Source organism: Cynocephalus volans, chromosome 1 (genome assembly GCF_027409185.1).
Source record: "Cynocephalus volans isolate mCynVol1 chromosome 1, mCynVol1.pri, whole genome shotgun sequence".
Taxonomy (NCBI): Eukaryota; Metazoa; Chordata; class Mammalia; order Dermoptera; family Cynocephalidae; genus Cynocephalus; species Cynocephalus volans.
Window position 1 is genome coordinate 227177679 of NC_084460.1, and position 26482 is coordinate 227204160.

The following is a 26482-nucleotide window of genomic DNA, read 5'->3' on the forward strand; positions in this document are numbered from 1 at the left end:
GAGTTTCTCTTTGTGCTGCCTAGCTCATAGTGTTGTGTGTGCTGAATAAAGACTATTCCTTCTTCTACCAAGGCTCCAAGGCCTGTTTTGTCCGGTTACCTAGCTCGTAGACCTGCATGTGAAGGGTTTGTGAACGGGCTCAAGGGGTCTGTGAGCTCCAGACCCAGCCCTAGCTCTACCATGTACCATTTAGAGAAGATATTAAGGCCAATGTATTATTGAATATATAAGTGTCTTTGGACTGCTCTCCCTCTGTTGAGCCTTTAGTGAAATATCATTTCAGAGCCATGGACGTACTAGGAGATATCAAAACTAGCCCACACTCTGGCTAGGGGGAATGCTTATCTTCCACTCCTCACATAGCTGGAAACTTCCGCTCCCCAGGAGGGTTCACAGTCACTGCCCCTCATTCTGATTGGCAAATTTGGGAGAAGAGACTGAGCATGTTCAGATCAGCCCCGCCGCTCTCTTAAAATGCTGTCTGTCTCCAGGAAGCATTTTTCCCCTCCCCTGCCTGGCAGTGAGCAGCCTGTCCCTTTACAGGGAGATTGGGGTAGTCTCAGCCCTTCTTGAGCCTAGATGGGTAGGTTTGATTCAATGGTGGAAGTATCAGGAATGCCAGGTGGCCACGGATGCCAGCCCTAGTATCTAATACCTGGGCTATTAATTCTGCCCTCTGAGTCATCCTTCCTTTTTTATGAATGGTAGCACATGCGTGCAGCTGACAAGATTTATCAGCCTGCATCCCACTAGTAGAACTTTGGGAGTCCATTGGCTCCCCTTCACATTATCCTCTATCTCTTTCTTTCACCCCAAGCCAGCAGTGTTTCTGATAAAATTTTCTCAAGAACCGAATGGGCCTTCTGTGGATTTTATAGGGATTCACAGCATTGGATAAAAGCCACACCCACCGTCTTTTTGAAATAATCCCTTCTCTCTCTTGGCCTTCCACTGATGGCTGAGGGACATTATCCTTAAACTTCCTGAAGGCTCTCGAGTTTGAAAAGATTCTTGAGAAGCACCCTTAATCTCTCGGTCTTTTCTATGACTGAATACTCTGACCTTCTGAGGCTGTAACAAAAGATTACATATTCACACACTCAGACTTCTCTCTACACCACACTGTCTGAGGTCACCTCTTAACTCTAGGGGCTTTTCCCATCTGGATAGGCTGAGAATTGCCCAAAGCATCAAGTCTGGCTCCTTTTCATTTAACAGTTCTTCCCTCAAATTATCTCTCTCCTTTTTACTATAAACAGCAAAAGGAAGCCAGGTGGCACCTTCAACACTGTCCAGAAATCTTAGTTCATCACTTACGAAATTCAGTACTTACTAATTTGTTTTCTACCTACCTGCAGGACACAATTTCCCCAGGCTTTCTGCCACTATATTTGTATAACAGTGTTCCCCCCTCCTTCAGTTTCCAATAATATGTTCATCACTTCCTCCTGGGCCCTCACCAGTCACAATTTTAACACCCATATTTCTAACAATCTATTCAAGGTATTCTAGTCTTTTTCTATCATCTTTAAAATGACATCCTCAGAATTCTTCCAGCTTCTTTCCATTTTCCAATTCTAAAGCCACTTCTATGTTTTGAGGTATTTGTTATGGCAGCATTTCACTTTCAGATACCAAAATCTGTATTAGTTTTTAAAAAATTATTGTTGCGTAAAAATTACCACATATTTAGCAGCTTAAAACAACATTCATTTATTAGCTCAGAATTCTGGAAGTCAGAAGCCGAGCACAGTGTGGCTGGCACTCTGCTCAAGGAGTCAAAAAGCTAAAATCAAAGTGCTGACAAAACTGAGTTCTCATCTGGAGAAAAATCAGCTTCCAAGCCCATTCTTGTTTTTGTCATAATTCAGTTCCTTACAGTTATAGGATTAGAGGTATAGGTCCCATTTCCTTGCTGGCTATCAGCCAGGGCCACCCAGCTCCTAGAGACCACACACATTTCTTGCCATGCTACTCCCTCAATCTTTCAGCCATTGATGGCAGGTCACGTCCTTCTCACGCTTCAAATCTCTGACTACACCTCTTCAACCAGCCAGAGAAAACTCTCTGCTTTTAAAGGGCTCATGTGATTAAGTCAGACCCATTCAGTTAAGCTCCCTGTTTTAAAAGTCTTCTGTGCCATATAATCTAACCTAATTACAGGAGTAAAATCCACAGTATTTGTAGTTCTGGGTGTAGGAAATCTCAGGACCATCTTAGAAGCCTGCTTATTATAGGTGTTATTCATTGGCCCTTTAAAATCCCAACAATCCTGAAGAAGCAGAGTTTTAAAGACTGGGAGTTTTTGGCTTTTTTAAAAATCATTCTTCTGTGCCAACCTTTTTTTCCACTCTTGGCTCTTTAGATCAGTATACCATTAGATTAAGAAACACTGGAGAAGAGATTTTATGATTTCATGATAAGTTGCCCTCATAAGAACCCACAAATTCCCACACTGGGAGAATGGCTTTCATCTGAACTGTGGAGGCACTCTGGACTCCCTCCTCAGCACAGAGTTTCTGGAGTCTTCTGAGAAGAAGCACTGTTACAGTCCTCTAGTCTTTATTCTGTTTATGATAGCCTATCACCTTTTGTTTTGGACTATTTCCTCTCTTTCCTGGTTATCTGTAGGATGCATGTAATTCTAGGTATTTGACAGATCACCTGAGGACATGAGAGAACACCCAAGTGCCAAGGTCCTACTGAAGTCTGGGTCTTGTGATATTTATTGGTATGATGCCATAAGAGGCTGAAAATTGGTAAAGCGATAGATTCCTCCCCAGAAACATCTCTGAGGTAAGGCAGAAGGTCACACACCCGGTGGAGGTATCCTGACTTCCCTGATAATGCTGCCCACCCCTCCACTGTACAATGGGGGTGGTCTGCAGCGCTGGATTAGGAGTTGACTAAAATTTGGAAAGAATTGAGAAATGCTAGACCAGGGAAGGGATATGCCTTCTTTTGTGTGATCCTTGCTTAAAGTCTCTATTTTGGAAGCTAGGCGGGAACTACCCTGGCCTCAGATCCCATGGAACTCTGGACTAGGTGTCACACAGCAACAAAATCTCCTAAAACTCTATGATGCAGAGCGATTTTTACATTTTTCAAACCACCCAAAAAGCCACATCTAGTGAAAGAGTAGTATGGAGACCGATATTACATATCAGTCATTTTAAGGTCCATCTAGCATAGCAATTTTATTTCTTATGAAAGCTCCTGGGAATCATTTATGGAAAGGCGTCATCTTTTGATTTTATCATGACTATAATTTCAAAAAGAGAAAGATGCTTCTGAAAAATTACCAATAGCATCTAACAACTTATGAATCAAAACTTTCCTTGACTCTTGAGATAAAATAATGAGTGTTATATTCAACTAAAGTTTTAAAGCACAAAGGACAAAGTGATCTAAGGAGCTGGGCACCAACAAGGGTAAACTTCAGTACTGGATACAAACTAACATATTATTCCAGCAAACAGGCCCTTCAACACAAATTGCTGGGGAGAAGAATTAGGAGGAACATGATCTCTTGTTCAGAAATCCTATGGTGGGGTTTCACACATGGCATAGTATCTGTATCTCTCCTGCTGCTGACATATGAGAAGAGAAAGCCAGGTAGATGAAACAGCTTATGGAGAAAAACAGACTACCAGCTAGCAAAGCAGCATGTCTCAAGTTGGGGGGGTGGCCTACCAGATTTTCTGCCAAGCTGCTATTAAACTCTGAAAAAAACAAATTTGTCTCCAACATATAAAATAAAACAAACAGAATCTAGGTTTGTGGTTAGTATATATAAAGGAAGCCAGAACTTTTGGTCAGTATGTCTGAGTTGACACCGAAATCTTCTTTCCTACCTCAAACACATAGCAATGCTGGATAAACTATAACACAACAACTACACACTACACACACATACACAGATTGCCCCAGTGCCAAAAATAAATATGGACCCAAAGTCAGAACAGTGAGAGGAAGCTGAAGCTGAAGAACTCGAGGGGAAACTGGGACGTAATACAAGTCTGAATGGCTGGTGGCTGCGGGACATGTGCACACACAGGAGCTAGAACCAAGCTACTCACAAAGAGCAAGAAGTCACATAGGACTTGTCCAGACACAAAGAAAAATCTTATAAAGTTCAAAGTATACAAATCCTACAACAGAGCAATTCCCCTTCTAGATACCCCCTAGAGAAAGCCCTGAACACATGGACCAGTAGACAGGTACCAGGTAGCCGCTGCAGCATGGTTTGCAAGAATAAAACTTTAGAAATTTAAATGTCAACCACTAAGAATGAATAAATTCCTACTATGGAACACTATATAGCAATTTAAAAGAGTGAACTAGGTCTATATGCATTAATATTTGTATATCTCAATAACATAAGGTTGAATGAAATGTACATGCTGCAGAATAATATGGTATGAGACTTTTCATGAAAAATTTCACAATCTATATGTTAAAATATATTAAAATTAATATCTGGCCTAGAAAGATAGAAGTAAAATTTGTGATCATGATTACCTCTGTGGAGGTTAAGAAGGAAAGTAGTACTGAGTTAGACCTCAAAAGAGGACTCCCAACTTTATCTGTAATATACTCTTTCATTTAAATTTTAAAAGTGTGAAACAAAAGTAATATTTTCAATGCTAGGTGATGGATATTAATGTGTTTATTACATCAAGCTCTACTTTAAAAATATTTTTTAAGTGAAAAAATAAATAAAATAAATCATATGCCTTGGTCCTACCCAATTGCTGGGGGTTTATCACAAATCTGGCTTAGGGCTTTTCAAAACACTGTAATGTCCCCTATACGCTATATAAATAACACAAAACATTTGATAGGGCATTTCTTATAATGTTCCTCATTATAAAGACCAGAACAGTGAAATAACACTAGAAATTAATGTACAAACTTGTCCCGGGGAAGGGATATGTCTTCTTTTTGCAGCCAACTAAAATGTAACCAAGAGCCAAAAAAATGCATTCTAAGTATGGAAGCCTTGATATCTTTTTAACATTTACTTCTCTAGTGTTCATAGGTACAGATCTAATCCTGCATTCTAAAATATGCAGAGGATATTGAAGTTTAGTTTACACCTGTGACTAATTATGCTGAAATTCTCCTCAGCCTTCATTCTTTCAGTCAGAAGCGCCTTCTTGTTGTAAGCTGCACTTGGGTTAGCCATTTGATAACCGTGGCCATTATAATTGCCTGATTATTCCTTCCATTACTCTGTTTGGTGTTTTGCTTGTTTGTTTTGTGTTCAGGAAGATCTCTCTTCTGTCCTTTGAAATGCCTTTCTTTTACTCCCAGAAAGCTTACAGACTGCAAAGACGACCCCTAGCAATGCCCTCATCCTCTCCTGTGTAACCATGCCAATTCCCCAACTCAAATTTAATTTCCACAATTAAATACACCTATTCCCATTCTCAATACTTGAGTTAATTTGTGTATTTTCTCATCTTTACAAACCCCAGAGAATGGAACAGTATCTAAATACTCTATATAGCATTTAAATTGATGCTACATGTAAAACTATGCTTAAAAATACAATATTTTTTGTGGTAAAACTAATTCATAGAGAGAAAATACTATGAGGGTCCAAGTAGATGTCAAAACTATAGGGATTTGCCTTTCTAATACTGTACTTTTATAACAGTAAACTGGTAAGTTCCCCCACAGAGATATATCATTCACTTACATTATTTGAAACATGATCAATATTTATGAGTTTCTGAGGTACATGCCATTATTCCTTTTAACCATCAACTCTCTTGACGGGGACCTAATGAAACCACTGAACTTACTTCCTAAGAAGCGGAAATTGAATTCCTTCTTGAATTAAAATATAAGAACTGTGAATTATATCTTCTTAGCTGACTTTGTCAAATGATCATATAACTTCTATGTATGTTGTTTTTCACACATGCTGCCTCTACACCAATTTGCTGATTTAAAGGCACAAAACAAATCAATCAGGAACAATGACAACTGAAATATAATGCAATGCAGAAATACTGGCTTATAGCTAAAAAAAAAAAAAAAAAAAAAAAATCCATAGTTCCTTTATCCCCCATATATTCAGCTTTGAAGGATAAACTTCTAGACCTAGTTGGTCACCTAGTCCAAAATGTCAACAATGTTCACAAAAATGAAAAGTTTGCCCACCAATGACTATGAATTAATCAGTCATTCTTAGCACTGTAAACAGCTTTTCAAAAGAAAATATTTTAAGGGGCCTTCCAGTCAAGATGGCAGAAGAGATGGTTCCTAGCGTCACTCTCTCCCATAAGTCAACCAATATACAACTATCAAAAAGCAACAACAGGAGCCCTAAGAGCAGCACTGGAACAGGCAGGAGCCACATGCCCTGGGACGCCCGCCCAGGCCAGTCCCCACCTCCCAGAGAGGCCCAAGAGCTGCCGGGCCCACAGCTCCAAGACAGCTGTGCCAGAACAGCCAGACACTGCAGGACCCCCAGCCCAGGCCAGTCTCTGCCGCCCAGAGAGGCCTGATTGCTGCTGGGCCCACACTCCCTGAATCAGCTACACCAGAACAGGCAGGCACCACAGGACCCCAAGCCCAAGACAGTACCCACTGCCCAGAGAGACCCGAGAGCTGCTGGGCCCACATGCCCCAAGTCAGCCACACTGAAACAGGTGCCACAGGACCCCCAGTCCAGGCTAGTCCCTGCCGCACAGAGAGGCCTGAGAGCCACTTGGCCCAAATGCCCTGAGTCAGCCATGCCAGAACATGCAGGCACCATGGGACCCCCAGCCAGGCCAGTCACCACTGCCCAGAATTGACAGTCCCTTTGGGATCCAGGCCAGACATCAGGGTGGAATGAGTGAACTGTGATACCCCTTTCCACAGAGACGGAACACCAAAGGAGAGATAACAGATATATGGAAAATCAAGAAAGTACGACACTACCAAAGGAAAATAATAACTCTCAAGCTCTAGATGCTATAGAACAGGAAGTCCTTGAAATGACTGACAAGGAATTTCAAGCAACAATTCTAAGGAAACTAAATGAGATACAAGAAAAAACAAACAACACAATGAAATGAGAAAAAAAATACAGGGCCTGAAAGAAGAAATGTACACAAGAAATCAATGCCCTGAAAAAGAATTTAGCAGAGCTTGTGGAACTGGAGGATACATCAACGAAATAAAAAATACAACAGAGAGTTTAAACAGTAGGCTAGAACAAGCAGAAGAGAGAATTTCTGACCCTGAAGATGGGCAGACCAAAAAAAAAAAGAAAAAAGAATTTTAAAAATTTAGGAAAACCTAAGAAAGATAACAGACAACCTCAAGAGCTCAAATATCTGAATGATGGGTATTCCAGAAGAGGAGGAAAAAGGAAATGGCATTGAAAACATATTCAATGAAATAATAGCAAAAAATGTCCCTGGTACAGGGAAAGTCACAGATCTTCAGATTCAGGAGGCCCAAAGATCGCCAAACATATTCAACCCTAAAAGGTCCTCTCTAAGGCAATGTTATAGTCAAACTGGCAAAACTCAAAGACAAAGAGAGAATCTTAAAAGCTTCAAGAGAGAAGCATCAAGTCACCTATAAGGGAGCCCCAATCAGACTAACATCAGACTTTTCAGCAGAAACCCTAAAGCCAGAAAAGAATGGGATTATATATTCTAAAGGAAAAAAATTGCCAGCCAAGAATACTTTACCCAGCAAGGCTATCCTTCTGAAATGAAGGACAAATAGTATATTTCTCAGAGAAACAAAAACTGCAGGAGTTCACTACCACATCACCATCCTTACAAGAAATTCTCAAGGGAGTACTGGGTTTTGTACCTGGAAAACAACCATCACTGCCATGAATACTCAAGAAAGAAAAAAATCCACCATATTGAAATGCTAACAATAAACAGAAAAAATAGTTTATCTCCACCCCAAGAAACCAACAGACACAGAACACAAACAGGAAATCAGAAAGAAAGGAACAAAAGATACTTAAGACATCTAAACAAAAACAATAAAATGCTAGGAGTAAATCAACACCTTTCAATAATAACTTTAAGTGTAAAAAGATTATATTCCCCACTCAAAAGACACAGACTGATTGGATTAAAAAGATGGACCCAACAGTATGCTGCCTTCGAGAGACTCATCTTGCCTGTAAATATACACAGACTAAGAGTGAAAGGATGGAAAAAGATACACGATGAAAATAGAAATGAAAAACAAGCTGGAGTAGCTATTCTTATATCAGATAAAATAGACTTTAAACCAAAAACCATAAAAAGAGATAAAGAAGGCCACTATATAACAATAAAAGGATTTATCCATCAAGAAGACATAACAATTATAAATATATACGCACCCAAAATCAGAGCAGCCAGATTTATAAAGCAAACACTATTAGACCTAAAGAATGAGATAGACACTAATACCATAATAGCAGGGGATGTGAAAACCCCACTCTCAACTTTGGACAGATTATCTAGGCAAAAAATCAATAGAGAAACACAAGATCTAAACAACACTTTAGACCAACTGGACTTGGCAGATACCTACAGAACATTCCATCCAACAATCTCAGAATATTTATTCCTCTCATCAGCACAAGGAACATTAACTGGGATAGACCACATGTTAGGTCACAAATCAAGTCTCAACACATTTTAAAAAATTGGAATTATTCCATGTATTTTTTCAGATCACAATGGATTAAAATTAGAAATCAATTACAAACAAAACTCTGGAAACTATACAAACACATGGAAATTAAACAACATCCTACTAAATGACATATGAGTCCAAGAAGAAATTAAACAGGAAATCAAAAAATTTCTTGAAACTAATGAAAATAATGACACATCATACGAAAACCTGTGGAATACTGCAAAAGCAGTACTAAGGCAGAAATTTATTGCATTAAATGCTTACTTCAGAAGAATGGAAAGATGGCAGCAATCTAACACTTTACCTTAAAGAACTAGAAAAACAAGAACAATCCAATCCCAAAGTTAGTAGACAGAAAGAAATACTTAAGATCAGAGCAGAACTAAATGAAATAGAAACCTGAAAATGATACAAAAGATCAATGAAACAAAAAGTTATTTTTTTGAAAAGATAAATAAAACTGATAAACCTTAGCAAGGCTAACTAAGAAAAGGAGAAAAAAGCCCCAAATAAAAATTAGAAATGAAAAAGGTGATGTTACAACTGATACCTCAGAACAGAAATACAAAGAATCATTAGAGACTACTATAAAAAACTATATGCCAACAAACTTGAAAATCTGGAGGAAACAGATAAATTTCTGGACACCTACAAACTACCAAAACTGAGCCAAGAAGATATAAAAAATATGAACAGACCAATAACAATAAAAAAGATTGAAGCTGTTATCAGAAATCTCCCAACAAAGAAAAGCCCAGGACCAGACAGGTTCACTGCAGAGTTCTACCAAACCTTCAAAGAGGAATTGATACAAACTCTTCCAAAAGATTGAAACAGAGGCCATTCTCCCAAACTCATTCTATGAGGCAAACATCACTCTGATACCAAAACCAGACAAAGATACAACAAAAAAAGAAAACTACAGGCCAATATCCTTGATGAATATGGACACAAAAATCATCAATAAAATACTAGCTAACAAAATACAGCAACACATACACAAAATTATACACCATGATCAAGTGGGATTCATCCCAGGGACGCAAGGTTGGTTCAACATATGTAAATCAATAAATGTGATACACCACATCAATAAAATCAAAGACAAAGACCATATGATCATCTCTATAGACACTGAAAAAGCATTTGACAAAACTCAACATTCATTCATGATAAAGACTCTCTACAAGTTAGGTATAGATGGAAAGTATCTCAACATAATTAAAGCCATATATGATAAGCCCACTGCCAATATTATCCTGAGTAGGTAAAAGCTGAAAGCTTTTCCCTTAAGAACAGGAACTAGACAAGGATGGGTACTCTCATCACTCCTGTTCAACATAGTGTTGGAAGTACTAGCCAGAGCAATCAGAGAAGAGAAGGAAATAAAGGGCATCCAGATTGGAAAAGATGAAGTCAAACTGTCCCTGTTTGCAGATCATATGATCCTATATATTGAACAGCCTAAAGCTTATACCAAAAAACTCTTAGAGTTGATAAATGATTTCAGCAAAGTTGCAGGATACAAAATCAACAAAAATCAGTGGCATTTCTATACTCTAACAGTGAACATGCAGAAAAAGAAATCAAGAAAGCTAGCCCATTTACAATAGCCACCAAAAATAAAAAATACTTAAGAATAAAGTTAACCAAGGTTGTGAAAAATCTCTACAAAGAGAACTACAAACCACTGTTGAGAGATATTAAAGAGGACACAAGAAGATGGAAAGATATCCTATGCTCTTGCATCAGAAGAATTAACATTGTGAAAATGTCCATATTGCCCAAAGTGATCTACAGATTCAATGCAATGCCCATCAAAATTCCAATGACATTTTTCTCAGAAATGGAAAAAACTACCCAGACATTTATATGGAATAACAAAAGACCATGCAAAGCCAAAGCAATCCTGAGCAAAAAGAAATAAAGCTGGAGGCACAACACTACCTGACTTTAAATTATACTACAAAGATGTAATAATAAAAACAGCATGGTACTGGCATAAAAACAGACACACAGATCAATGGAATAGAATAGAGAACCCAGAAATCAACCCATACACCTTCAGCCATCTGATCTTTGACATAGGCAGCAAGTCTACACACTGGGGAAGAGACAGCTTCTTTAGCAAATGGTGCTGGAAAACTGGATATTCATATGTAGGAGAATGAAACTAGACCTGTACCTCTCACTATATACCAAAATAAACTCAAAATGGATTAAAGAATTAAATATACATCTTGAAACAATAAAGCTCCTTAAAGAAAACATAGGAGAAACACTCCAGGAAGTAGCAGTGGGTACAGACTTCGTGAATAGGACCCCAAAAGCACAGGCAACCAAAGGAAAAATAAACAAATGGGATTATTTCAAACTAAAAAGCTTCTGCACAGCAAAGGAAACATCAACAGAATGAAAAGACAACCAACAGAGTTGGAGAAAACATTTGCAAAATATACATCTGATAGAGGGGGGGAGGGAGGAGGGAGGGAGGTTTTGGTGATGGGGAGCAACAATCAGCCACAATGTATATCGACAAAAGAAAATTTAAAAAATAAATAAATAAAAATAAATTTAAAAAAAAATATATATATATATATATATACATCTGATAAAGGATTAATATCCAGAATATACAAGGAACTCAAACAATTTTACAGCAAAAAAACATAAATAACCCTATTAAAAAATGGGCAAAGGAGCTGAATAGACATTTCTCAAAGGAAGATATATGAATGGTCAACAGACACATAAAAAAATGCTCAATATCATTCAGCATTCAGGAAATGCAAATCAAAACCACTTTGAGATACCATCTCACTCCAGTTAGGATGGCTAATATCCAAAAAACTGAGAATGATAAATGTTGACGAGGTTGCAGAGAAAAAGGAACTCTCATACACTGTTGGTGGGACTGCAAAATGGTGCAGCCTTTATGCCAAATGGTATGGAAGTTCCTCAAACAATTACAGGTGGACCTACCATATGACCCAGCTATTCCACTGCTGGGAATATACCCAGAGGAATGGAAATCATCATGCTGAAGGGATACCTGTACTCCCATGTTTATTGCAGCACTATTTACAATAGCCAAGCATTGCAACCAGCCAAGAATTGGAACCAGCTCAAATGTCCATCATCAGATGAATGAATAAGGAAACTGTGGTATATCTCCACAATGGAATACTACTCTTCTATAAAAAAGAATGAATTACTACCACTTGCAACAACATGGATGGACTTAGAGAAAATTATATTAAGTGAAACAAGTCAGGCACAGAAAGAGAAATACCACATGTTCTCACTTATTTATGGACGTTATAAATAAATAAATAAATAAATAAATAAATAGACAAACAAATAAATGGGGGGAAGACACAACAATCACAACGATTTCTTGAACTTGAAGACAAATGAACAGATATGATGTAGATGGAGGGGGAGGAGAAAAAGAGAGGGGGAGAGAGGAATGGGTAAAGGGACATGAAAATCAACTACAATGTATATTGAGAAGTTAAAATAAAAAAAGAAATAAAAAAAAAGTTATGGGGGATATGAGTGTGGAGTTGGGACTGAAAGAGCTGAGCTCTGGAACCTTCTCTGCTTACTACCAGGCCTAATCCAGGGAAGCAACCTTTTCATCTGTTCACATATTAGACTTCAACTGGGATTTCACCCAAATAAAAGGCCTATTTGAAAATGGAAAAAAGAAATTTTTTATCATGCAGATGGAGTCAATACAGGTGTAAAAGTTAAGGAGATTTCCTTCCATTGTGTTGATCACAAATTAATTGCCTTTTTTGTGAATTATTCCCACAGAAATCAGCAACTCCATAAAAAAACGTTGACTAATCTGATAGAAATTTTATCCAAAGTATTTCTATTGCAAATTCTATTATTTTTATTGTGGGAACAAATAAAAATGCCTAAATAAATACCTCATATATATTAAAAACAAAACAAAACACAAAACAACTCAAGTGTATTCTATCTTCCATAGATTATCAGCAATCACTTTAAAGGCATTAATAATAAGTATTTTGATGAACATTTTTAAGATTGTGAAATAAATGTTTGCTCAAAAAAGCAATGATAAATTAGTGTCAGTAAATGAAAAACAAACCCATCTAACAAATAATAAATCAAGAAATAAATTCTTCAAAGGTCTTTTTTGCCTTCCATGAATTGCACTGTTCCTAGTACAATATATTCTACCAACAAAGACATTTTTGACTATTATTTGTCACATTGCCATCAATCAAAATGCTATCCCAGTACCTTGCCATGTCCCTACTTAGTACAAGACTTAACAAGTCACAAACTTTGTCTTTTAGTTTTTAATCTGCAGCACCTCTTGTAATCACTGATACCTGTGCTCGTGAAAATCAACAAAGTGGGTTTTTCTCCATGTCCACAAATCTTTGAAACCCAAATAAACTGAAGCAAGATTCCACTAGACCCTTATGAATGTTTCAGAACTGCCTATAAGAATTCCATGCCAAACACCAAGGTCAATTAAAGCTCACTCAGGCAAGTAACATTCACTCACATATTCACACTGACAATAGATTTTATACTTTTTTTTTCTTCTCCTCTCTTTGCAACAATTCTTTCTTTTTCCACAGTTTCTTTTTCTCCTCTTCCTTTTCTCTTCTTCTGGCAGAAATTTCCATTTCCAGTCTTGCTACCTCTTCCTGGTGGGCTCGCCATTGAAGAACCTGAAATAAATAGAAACACTTCATTAGTTAAGTATGCACTCTGAAGCGATTTCACAGGTCATAATGAAACTAGGTTTTACATCAAGCATATGTCAAATTCTGTGCAAATACATATTTAAATTCTGTGTGCACATGATTGTGAGATATTTGTGTGTATGATGTGTGTGTTTTAGTGTTAAAAGGAAAAAGCAACTTTAAAATCACCTCATTCAGAGATTCCTCAGTTGGATTCATGGAATGAAGTCCTAAAGAGTCTGTGATTTGACTCCAAAATATCTCTGAATTCCCATAAATATTATGTAAAAATTTATTTGTTTTTGCACATGTGGTTTTCTAGAAAGAAGATCAAACAACTTTCAAAAATTCTCAAATAGTCCTAAGACCCTAAAAAGTTAAAGAACCACTGATACATTTTGGCCTCCTTATTTTATAAGTATGGAAAATGAGCCTGAATTAAGATAAAAAAGATTTTAAGACATTTAACAAAAGCTTTCTGGGTACTGATATGTACTACTGGCAGAAGTATACTTGGTACATCTTTTCTGTTTAGTATTGGGTTATATGTAAATATGTATCACAATATAAAATAGTCTTTGACCCACAACCCTACTTCTGGGAACTTATCCAAAGAAGACAGTCAACTAGACAAGTACACAAAATGTACCCACGTGTACTGCAATGATACTTGAAACAGAAAAATTGGAAAAAGTCTATATGTCTGGCAATAGAAGATGGCTTAAATTTAATTATGTTACCTTCATACAATGACTGCCACTGAAAAAGGATATTACATCTATACATTCATTGACCTAGAAAATGTCCACAACATATTATTAGATGCAAAAAGGCAGATGCAAAACCACACTTATGGTGTGATCTCATTAACATAAAATAGCATTCTGTATCTATACATAGAAAGAGATTTAGAAGGGAGTTTATCAAAATAATATTATTAGTTCTCTCTGAATAGAATCAATTCTAGGGATTTTAAAAATTTATCCTTTAAAACTTTCTGTGCTGGGTGACATTTTTATAGTAAACAAGTAAGCAGGAAACCTATGAAACTAACAAAATAAAAACAAACACTTACCTGGTCCATGTACACATTTGGCTGAGGAGGCAGCCAGGAGAGAAATGCAGAGGTGTGTAAAATTCTTTTCAGAAAAGGAAAAACTAGCATTCCCAATTACATTCCTCATTTCTTTCATATTTGACATAAGCATCATTCATTAATGGTAATATATAAAATGAAAATCAAATAAATAAAATAATGTCCTACAAATATGATTAGTGACCCTAAATAGTTAAGATTTTTGTACTTACATTATTCAAAAATTTAGTTTTCTAAAATTATATTTCGCCCTGTTTATCAAAGTAACCAAGGAAAATCCTACTCCTGATTTTTTTTTTTTTTTTTTTTTTTTTTTTTGTCTTTTTGTGACCGGTAAGGGGATCACAATCCTTGGCTTGGTGTCGTCCGCACCGCGCTCAGCCAGTGAGCGCACCGGCCATTCCTGTATAGGATCCGAACCCGCCGCGGGAGCGCCACTGCACTCCCAAGGGCTGCATTCTCCCGAGTGCACCACGGGGCCGGCCCCTACTCCTGATTTTTAAGCATAGTTTAGTTTACCCCACCTGCTGCTTATTGTGGCTATCATATTTACCTTCTTATTTGGAACCCCATCCCTAACAATCAATCTTCAGTGCCTTTTGCTCTAACCTACTGCTTCCAGACCTTTCCTTTCTGTAGTTCATCTTCCATCTGTAACTTGCTACAGTTAAAATCAAGTGTTCTGTCAAGTGTTCCCAGTGGTCACCCTCCTGAATACCCAAAGGGTAGTTCCTTGACCTCCTGGTGGTACCTGGCCCTGTTAACCATCTTTTCATACTCAGAACTCTTTCCTTCTTAGTGCATGGCATTGCTCTCCGCTGCTTCTCCACCAGTGGATACTGCTGACTTCTTTTCTTCTTCCTGCTTCCTGTGCCTACCCTACACCCTCAGTTCTCTATTATCCTCTCTCTGGCCTCCAGCCTCTCTCTGTGTTCATTATCTGATGTGCTCATCCTCTTCGATGAGCTCATCACTTCTACGTGTCTGACTGTAAAATTTATATTATTAGCTCTATCTTTTTGTCTGCAATCCAATCCTACATTAACAAATTCTTGAAGACATGGCTATTTGAATGTGCACTTACAATCCAACATTTCCAAAATTAGACTCAACATCTTTAATTTTGCCTCAGCTTCATATCAAGCCCCGCCGTGAACTTGACCCTGCTTTTCAAATATCCTGGTTTGGTCTGTAGAACCACAAGCCTCCTGTAAACTTGGATTTATTTTTTTAATTACTGTGTATACCCATCAACGTGACTGTTTCTTTACAATTTACTTCTGACTTGGAAAAATCATACATTTCTCAAGCTCAGATAAGCTTTTATTCATGACAAGTCAATTTCCAAAACATTGAGCTTGGCTGTAGTTCCCCAGTTTACTCAAAGTGTTTCTGACAAATGTACTTAGAATGAGATGAGAATGTTCACAATGGTGATGTCAATTGATCAATATAGAAACTAAATAATTTAACTTTCTCACTCCCAACCAATGCCTCACTTTAACCTAGCTAATATATGATCTCTAGATAGGTTTGTTTGTGTACCTTCCCTTAAATGGCCATTCTCTTAGCTTCAAGAAGTGATCCAAACTACTCCCCCACTTGGAATGCCCTCAAATTCCCCCACTTCATAAAATGCTCCTGGCTCACATTTTCTGTGAAACATTCTCCAACCCGTGCTCATCTCTCTTTTCTTATTTTGCTTATCATACTATAACTGCTGTCTAATTATTTTGAACATATTGTTTGTTTACACTTAGAATACAGTCCATGCATCTGCCTTCCTCTTATACTGTCTAGCAAAGTACTGGTACATCACAGGTGCTCAATAATTACCTTTTACTTAACTTATCAAAATTAATACTTCAAATAAAACTTAATAAACAAGAAGAAATGTTAGTATTAGAATACACCATATTGCAAGAATGGATGAAATAATGGATCCTAACTAAGGATCATCAATGGCTACTAAAAACTTCACACTGACATTTGATGGGAAACTATGAGAGAGGGATCAGGCTGGTGACAACTGAACAGACTGAATAATCTTAACACCACAGAGAAATGAGTAGGCATTTTGCCTCCTGATAGAAGCATACAGCATTCCCATGACCTATTCTTGCCAAAAAATACAAACGAATCTGATCAAATCTCTAGACCTACCTATCAGGTTACAGGAAATTCAGCCAACAGAGAAACATATTAAACAATAGTGTATGGGAATGTAATCAACAAAATTGAAATTTGAGAAAGTTTAACAAATTACAAGAAAAAAGGAGGAAAGGACAACTATTGATTGAAAGAGATTTAAGAAACGTATCAATTAAATGCAATATTTGAATTATATTTGGATTCTGACTTGAATAAACCAAAAGTGAAAAGAAATTATGAGATAATTAGAGATATTTCAATACTGATTGGCTAGTTGATGCTATTAAGGGAAAATTGTTGAAGTTTTTAGGTATTATAATAATAGTGTGCTTATGCTCTTTTGAGTCCTTTTAATCCTAGAGATATATGCTTAAATATAGCAGATAAAATGAGACAATGTCCATTCTTACTACTCTCCAAGGGGCATGGGAGAGTATAGATGAAACAAATTCCACTAATGAGTTGAAAATTGTTGAAGTTAAGTGATGACAGACTTTTGTATATGTTTAAAATTTCCCACACAAAAATTTTATTTAAAAAATGAAATAAATCATAAAATATAATGTACAACTGAAGAGACTTATATAATAAAATACTGCAGTCTTAAGGTTCTGAGGCAACAGGAAGAAAGATTTGCAATGCATGGAACCAGTGAAAGGAAAAGCTAGCACACATTAGGCCTTTCTGAGCACTGAGACTGTGTTTGGGTTTTGGACCTACTCTTCTCATCTCTTAGTTTAAGACTAACTTAGGGGAACTATCATTGAATGACCTTTATATATATGATGTCATATGATTTAAAGAAGCAAAAGCAAAAGCAAAGTTCTATAACTAGAGAAGATTTTAGTTTCCTAAGGCAATCAAGAAAATAACCAGACCAATCCAACCAGGGTAACCTGTTAACCCTTCCCTGTTATTTGCAAGACTAAATGATGTTGCTTCTGTTCTCCGGAAAAGATGATAAGATTATGTTGGGTTTTTAAAAGGGATATACACACCATAGAATCCTGAAGCTGATGGGTTGTAGATGTCAAGTAACAAATGACAGAAAGAGAATAGAAATGCTGGGGAAAAAAAACCCTAGAGCAAGGCATCAGCTTTTAGAAGCTAAATCGCTTCCGCTTAATATTGGAATCATGAGAACGGTCAAGGACACACAGAGGTTAACCTAAAGTCAGTAATTCACATCATTTGTAATTATAACCATACCAAAAAAAAAAAAAAAAAAAAAAGAGTAAAGGAAAGAAGCAGAGAAGCTTGATGAAGCTAGAGTTGTGAGATCTTGACAATAAGAAACAGGCCCAGCAGCAATTGGTATCTAAGCAATAAGGTAAAAGGGCTTTTGAGAATGCACAATGCATAAGACGAAGAATCTGGTGGGATAAGGGTGCCATTGAAAAAGCCCTTATCCAATGGATCCTCACAGAGAGAGCCAGGGGATTTGGATGGCTCCCATGTGGAGAGAAAGACAACCAATTAGGGTTGCCTAAGAATAAGAAAGCTGGCAGGTGGGCAAAGGAATCAATATTAGCACAATAGGCTAAAGCACAGAAAACTTCTGAGTGAACAGCAAGCAAAAGGAAGAATAGCCCAAAAGAACATTTTAGCAGTTTTATTTTAAAGAGTTTGCTAATTATATACCTTTAAAAGAGTATGTGAACATAACTGTGTAACCACGAATGAACATTACCACAGTGGCAGTCAGGAGTGCATTATAAGGAAAGCATTATTTAGATTATTAACTACAGGACATTTTTCCAGGTCTATGGTTAACGCTTTGTTTAATATTCCTGCCTAGCGTATAGTCTTTGAATGAGACCTTAACCTAACAGAGGACAAATGACATTTAAAATTTGTTCATCTACTACAAATAATAAGTTAAGAGAGAGTTCCTTGCTCTTAATGTAAAGTAAAATGATCCAAGTGAAATTAATAAACACACATATTCTCAGAGGGAATAAAGTAGCAGAAAAACAAAAAATGAAGCCCATGAAAACTTCAAAGGTAACAATTGGAATTAACATCAAGATAAGAATATTAATACAATTTTATATCAAAGTTGAGAGCTTTGAAAAAGTTCTAAGCTTCAGTATGGTATAAAGAAAATAAATATTGAACACCTGCTTTTCAGTCCCATCTCTGCCACTAACCAACAATACTGTTACTTTGAGCAAATGGCTCACAGTTTTCTCACATGTTGAATGGAAGGATTGGATCAGATGACCTCCACAATTCCTTTAAGTTATATTATTCTGATTCTATTTTATATTTCCTTATATAGAGAGATCACAATTTTTTTTTCTTCTGCAACAGAACAAATTGCAATGAGAAACATCAGTATTTTGTAGGCCTTTTAAATAATAACAGATAAACATTAATATCATGTTTGATCAGCCATATTTACAAAAACACTGTGTGATGTGGTTATTTTATATGGGAAATCAAAAGAAATGTACTGTCTGACCAGTGTCTGTAACTGACAATAATAAAAATATTAAAAACAGCCATTTATGAGAGTTTATTGTGTGCCAGGCCTATGCTTTATTAAGGTGTTAAACATATAGTGTGATGTTGAAATGAGTAAGCTGTCTCCTTCACTCTTCACCTGCCTAACTTCTACTTACCCTGCTCAAGTCTAAGCTTAGATATCATTAGCTCCAGCAAGCCTTTCCTCACCCACCACGTCCATGTCAGGTGCTCGCTCTACTTCCCTACCACCTTGTCCCTCTTCTATTACACATGCATCAAACCATTTGAAATGGCCTGTACCTCCAACAGGCTGCAAACGTCTTAAAGGCAGGAACCAAATTTGTCTTACTCATAGGGGTCTTCAGAGTCTAGCACAGCATCTGGCACTTCATAAGGGTTCAATAAAGTACTTTTTGGGTGGGTGCATGGATAAGGCTCTGAAGCTATGCTTAGAAGTTAGATGACAGCATTTTCCCTTCTGCCTCCCTGGATTGGTCTTTAGAAAGAAAAAGGTCCCCCGGACATGCTACCATTTTCTGATTCCTCCACTGTAGGACTCAACCAATCCTTGCTTTGCCCAGTCCTAGCTGCTTCAGTGCTTCCTAAGCTTCACCTGTGCTTATCTGATGAGGAAATATCCAGAAATCTTGTCAGAAATTTTAATGACTAATTCACATTTCCATCAAGGTTAGAGGACATGTGTAAAAAGTAGCAAGCAAATCCCTTTCTCTGTCTCCTTTCTAAATGTTACTATAAGTTTCTAAACTTAGTTCAGCTGAGTAAACTTCAGATTTTCATTTTATTAAATCTTTAGCAATCTGATAGCTTCATTAGATTTTTTCCAAATGTCCCATGATTTTTCAATATTACCTTCCTAAGCTTTTTTATCTCATATGTTCCATTTATGTTTAAACTTCACCCATGAAATGCAGTACCTGTGATTTTGCATTCATTATTAAAGCTTTCTATTCTCCACCTGGCATTTTTACTTAGCAGAAAGATTTGTTTTTTCCTCGTGGTTTCATAATTGTCCCTTGGTTTCTTGGATAACTTCATAAGTGCATTTTTTATCAACTCTCTGATAACTGCTTTTCATTTTCTGTGGCTTGTTATTAGTTTTTCTCAGAATCTCAGAGATTATACACTATTATTATCTTGACTGTTTCATGTGCTTTTCTTTTCAAATAAAATCTTCCAATGTTTCATTTAACTGGGTCCTAGAGGGTCTAACCTTAGTGTAAAACAAGACTTTTAGAGGAAAAAACAAACTAAATGACAATAAGCAGAAAATTATCAACAGCTATTTTTTTCCTATGGGACAACATTTACAAACCTATCAGTCAATTTTATTTATGAAGATGGCAAAGCCAAATTGTATAATGGAAAAGAGTCATAAAACTAGACTAAGTCAGGAACTCACTTGCCTATTGGCCGTGAAACCTTAGAAAATCACTTCACAGTTCTGGGCTTCAAATCCTCCTTTAAAAATTAAGAGAACTAGATCACTATTTTTCAAATGACTCATGAATGGACCATGAAACCAATTTTGTGGGTAGCAACCAGCTTTTTTTTTATGCAAGAGTGTAAAATAAAATAAAAGAGTGCATCTCATGTTGATTTAGTAATGCTGTTTCAATAAATTTTTGTTTCCATTCTGTGTGTGTGTGTGTTCATCTGTAATGTAAAATACATTTCTCACTGTAGGTCACAGTCCAAGAAGCTTGAAAAATACATGAGGAAGCTCTCTGTAATCCCTCCCAATGCTAAGATCCTACGGCTTTGTGAGAAAAAATCCAAAGCTATTCTGCCACCATCATTGAGCCACAGTGCTTATTCCTTCAGTGATCAACTTAGAAGCACAGTATACCTGAGAGAACCCAGGTTCCGAAATCATAAACCAGAGTTTAAGTCCTACCTCTGTGATATTAATGGTGTCCCCTGGGGCACGTTGTTTAACCACTAAGAACCTAAGATTAATGTAAAATGGGATAATAATGATGCAGTTTATGGGGTTGCTATGCAAACATCATTCATTTGCATAAGCCAGAAATTCAGGAACCATCCTGACACCACCTATCCCTGACACTCCACATACCCAAGTCCTGTTGCCTATACCTTCTTATACTTTGTGACTCTGTTGGACCCATTCACTTCTCTCCATTTCCACAGCCTCCACCCTAATCCTTCAAGGGCTTCCCTGCGTCCATTCTTGTCCCGGTCTTTATATTTACTGAGGCGAGAGTGATTATTTGCAAAACACACATTTGATCACATTTCATTCCCTGCTCACACCCCTATTTCCTTTTCTAACATCTTTTAATGGTTTCCACTGCTCTTGGGTGAAGTCTAATCTTCCACCTGTAGACTAAAAGGCCCCCAGAGTTTGGCCCTGCCTATGTCTGCAGCCCCAACTCATAATCCCATACCAATTACCAACTCACCCTCTGTGCTCCAGGTGCACGGGTCATCTTACAGATCCCTGTACAGCCTTTATTTCCTCCAGCTGCATGGTTCCTCTGCATGCAATTTCTTTTGCTTGGAGTGCACTTCCCCTCCTTCCTGCCTCCCCCACCCCTTTTTCTAACCAACTTATTCAGACTCATATTCAAGCTACAGTATCTATCAGGGAAGCCTAATCCACTGCTACATGAGATAAAGCTCTTTACTTATATGCTCTCATACACTTTACTTTTTCTTCTAGGTATTTATCATAGTTTGAAATTAGACATCCAGTCTTGTAATTACTTGCCAGGGCCTGTTTCCCCACTAGACTGTGATCTCCATGAGCACAGGGACCATATCTGACTGGCTCATTGCATGGCCAGTGCTTTGCATACTACCTGGCACCTAATAGATGCTCAACAGATGCATTTAAATGAATAAATAAATGAGAAAAGAAATCAAAAGTGCTATACAAATGTTATTTACGTTCCTGGAATGCTGCAGTTGCTTTCTGGATGACTTTCCTGACTTCAGTGTCACTGTTTCAATCCATTCTCTACACATCTCTCTGTTGGATTAATTTTCACACCTTTTGCTCCCATCCTCCAGACTCTAAGAGTAGTGGATTCTTAACTACCATTTCAAGTGGCTTTAGAACTATTTACTTATTTATTTGAACACCACCTTGTTCAAAAGGAAGGCTCAATCTCTCAAAGTATATTTAGACTTGACCCCACATATTAAGTCTATATTTCCTGTCACTCACCTGAGCAAACAGGCCAGCCCTCCCTCTTTGCCTCTTCCTTTCCACTTCTACACACCATGCTTATCTCCATCTCAGGCCTCTTCCTGGAAAGGTCTCACTCCTGCTCATCAGTCCTTCAGTGTTGTTCAGTGCCGCTTCCTAATGATTTCCCCCAACATTTTTCTATCTCGTCTCTGACCTGTGTTCATGAATAGTGTCTAAAATAGACCCCTCCCACTCACACCTTAACTGCCTATCTTGCTTTACTTTCATTTCACTTACCACTACATAAATTAGATTATTAGGCAATTGATTCATTTTCTTGTCTGTGTTTCTCACTAGACTATAAACTCCAAGATAGCAGGGACTTGCCTTATTCACTGTTCTAATCCCACTCCTGGAACAGTGCCTGACCCAAAGCAGGTGCTCAATGAATATTTTTTGGGTGGATGAATAAGTGTCTAAAACTCAGATTAGCAATTGTATACTTGCCTAGCCTCTAAACCTCAGGGCCAGATGACTGCCATCTAGCATGTCACTTTTGGGGTTCCATAATTTCATTATGGAACTTCAGGCTGATGAGTTCCTTACACAGACCATGCTTCCTTCCATCTATCCCCTCACCACTCTGCCTCTCTGGCTTTTTGTCAACAAGACAGGTTAAAATCATTAAGGTTTCACACAGCTGGTGGGACCTGAATTCAGCTTTGAATGATTCACGAGAAAGAAGGAGGATTAGACTGTAAGAGAACAGAAAAGTTCATTAACACTCTACTTTAGGTCATATTCGTAATGAATGGTCTTAAGAAATATTCAGCTTATATATGTGTATAGCTATCTTCCCCAGTGGATAGAGGACACTTATTCTCTTATCTCCTATAGAAACTATCACAATGCCTGACACACAGTAAATGCTTATTAAAGTTATATAAAAATGTTTGTTCATTAACCACCTCACATTGCATATGCCATTTCCCAACTAGATTGTATGCTTCTGAGGACAATGTTTACACATTTTTTGTAATCCATAAAATCTACCACAGTGCTTTATTTATTGAAGGGACTCAATAAAACTCATTCTTAAAGGTATCTGTTATCTTACAAACATCTCTTAAGAAAGTTGAGACAACTTTCTGCTGAGCCTTAAGTTTAATTTCAATATTGGGGATTTTCCATAAAGCCACCCAACCCCAGAAATGACTCCCTTTTTGATTCTTTAATTCTGAGCTTTCTTATCTTGGGATACGGTTAAAAATAAAGTAAAATAAAATATCTAGCCCATTTACCTAGCAAGGCATTTACCTAATTAATGCAAATGAAATGGATTATAGAGAAGAAAAGGAGTTATCTAAAATCCTCTTCTGTAATTAGGGGATTATGATGTCCAGAGGGAGAAGATGAGAGATGTGTGTTATATATTGTAAGTGAGCATTAGTAAACTATTCTTAAATTCACGGGTTCAGGTTAGCATAGCCATACACCTCAAAGCTCTGATATTTCCCTTAGAGTTATTATTTTAATGAACAGAACCTCAAGAGAACTGCTCATAGATCAGTAACCACTGGAGCATTTTTATTTTTTTAATGAGAATAAGGCCATACCAGAGCTATGAAATGGAGACCACAGCTGAGAGCAAAAATTAAGAAAAGCAATTACAGCGTATGATGAAAGTGATTACAGTTTATGGATTTTTTAACTTATAGGACCCAAACAGGAAGCCTTCAGTGAGAATACATTTTCTCCCTCAGCTCAATTCTTTTTAGATATAGCACAAAATCAACAACAGATCATTTAAGGAACATGGCAGTAATTTTAATCTCTTCACATGAGAAAGAAACTCATTACATCTAACCTCTACAGGGGGCCAAGAAGAGAAGTCAAACAGAGATCACAAGAAGATTAACTGGGAAAAAACATAAAAGAAAGTGACTTCCATTATCATAGCAGAGTCCTCTCCACTTGGGATGTTATTCAGCAATAAATATTTCAAACTAGACATAGCATATGTTGATATATGCATATTGCCTGAATGAGAACATACCAGAAAAAAAGAAGCAATATCTTCCAAGTAGGAAAATGGAGGGGGAAGGGGAAGATGAAGTGTGAAATGCAAAATTAAGGGTAAAATTAAAATTATATTCATGCAGAGGCCTCACCCAGATTATACCCCAAAGTTCTAATGGAAGTTATGCACATCAATCCCCTGAGCATTCACAAAATGATAAATCCCATCATCTTGAACTTTTTCCAATAGATACTAGAGAGAGGCAGGATGCTATGGTGATATTACAATATGTTCATGGAAATGCAGAATCTGATTCTTTTCCTTAAAGTCTTAGTAAACCTCTGAAGTGAATGTCCTGAGTATATAAACACTAGAACCATGTTCATTATTTTGAATTCATTTGTTTTATGTTCAAGATTTAGCCAGTTTTACTTCTAAATGACAATTCTACTGAAGCTCATTTAGACATTCCTCCAACTTCCTCAATCTTCTAATTACTTATTCTGCGTATGTTTCTCAGAGGAATAGCTATGACCCCTCACATAAAATTCTGTACTGTTCAACCAAGGACACAAATCTGTCCTAATTCATAAAAACATATTAAATAGAACATATAAAGCATGATGGTGTGAATCTAATTGCCACTTATGCTGGGAGATTTATAAATTTGAATGTGGTCTTTCAAATCTATGTTCTAGTGCAAGTTTCCTGCTTACAGATAATTACTCTCAGCTAGAAAAAAGATGCTATCTGTCATAACAGAGCTAATATAACTGACCAATAATTCTATAATTTCACAAAATAATTCATAATTTTCATTATGTGAAAGTGTTTGGGGGTTTTTTGTTTGTTTGTTTTGTTTTTATATTTAAAATTAGTTTGTCCTTTCATTAGAGTCCGATGAGTTATGTTATCCTGGTTTTTTCATATGTGTGATTCCTCTATGTCATGTACATCCCATGGACCACATAGGGAGAGGATCTAATCCTTGAATAATATTGTCATCAGTGTTTTAATTAAGGCATATTCTGTGAAATTAGTAAGAACAAGTTTCTAACTTGTAATTAAGTAAAAGCATATTTTAAAGCATGTCAGAATAAATAACATGGATTGTACATGTCCACTGGCTAGCTAGACCCACTTCCTCTAGGCACACTCTGGTGTTCCTAGGACTTTTTGATTCTTCCCACTCAACCCACTGGACCTCTAGTACTGAGAATGTGTTCACAGCTCCCAAATCCATGACTCCAGATCCATACATCGAATCGCTTGTTGGGTAGCTGGCAGACCTCTAAAAGCAACATGTTCAAAAGAGAACCACTATCTTTCTCTCAGAATCTGTATTCCCCACCTAGGTTGATGGTATTACAATCACCCAGTTGCCCAAGCCAAGAGCAACCCTAGACTCCTTTCTTTCCACTATCCCTTACATCCTGTCATCAAATCCTCCTTAATATATCCAGACTTAATTTATCATGCCAGCCCCAAAGCTACTAAGTTCAGTTAAACCTTCATCATCTCCTTTCTAGACTGACAATTATTTCCTAACTGGCTCTCCACTTTCAGATTTATCCCATATCAACCCATCCTCCACATTCATGCCTGTCTAATCCTTTTATAACAAAAAATCTAATCATATTATTTCCCTGCCTCAAGCCTTCAATGGCTCCACCACTGTCTCTAGAAGAGACACAAGCTCAAATATCTGCAGGGACCAGGCAGGTATCAAAAGTGAGCAAAGGGGCTGGGTGTAAGACAAGAGGTGGTCGTTGGGACTGCACCCAGATGGAGAGGCGCATGCTCCACCTAAAGGCACCCAAGGGAGGCAGCTGCTTTTGACTCCAGCCTGTCGTTGCCACATAATAATGAATGCAGGCATCAAGTCACCAGATGTTTGATTTTTCAAGAGAAGCTTGAAGTCTGAATTTGCATGCACAATTTCCAAAATTTTAATGTCGAAAATACATCTACATTCTTAAAAATAAACATATGAAGCCCTAATTTAATATTAAAGCTATCAATATTCAACCTCTCCTCTACTAGATAAAACACCAACTCCTGGCATGACACATCAGATTCTCCATTATCTGCCAAAGAATGCTCCTTTTTTTTCTTGCACACTATCTGTGTTCCACCCATACCAAACTACATGCAAGTCTTCAAACACATCATGCTGTTTTGGCCAC

General features: G+C 37.2%; 1 protein-coding gene across 2 annotated transcripts in view; it reads right to left on the reverse strand.

Moving 5' to 3' along the window:
• Positions 1-26482, reverse strand: part of CCDC148 (coiled-coil domain containing 148) — a 189756-nt gene that overhangs the window by 77112 nt on the left and 86162 nt on the right. For both annotated transcript variants that reach the window (XM_063077403.1, XM_063077411.1), the window contains one exon: positions 13233-13373. In XM_063077403.1, coding sequence (XP_062933473.1) covers positions 13233-13373 — 141 coding nt within the window. The remainder of the gene's footprint in view (positions 1-13232; positions 13374-26482) is intronic.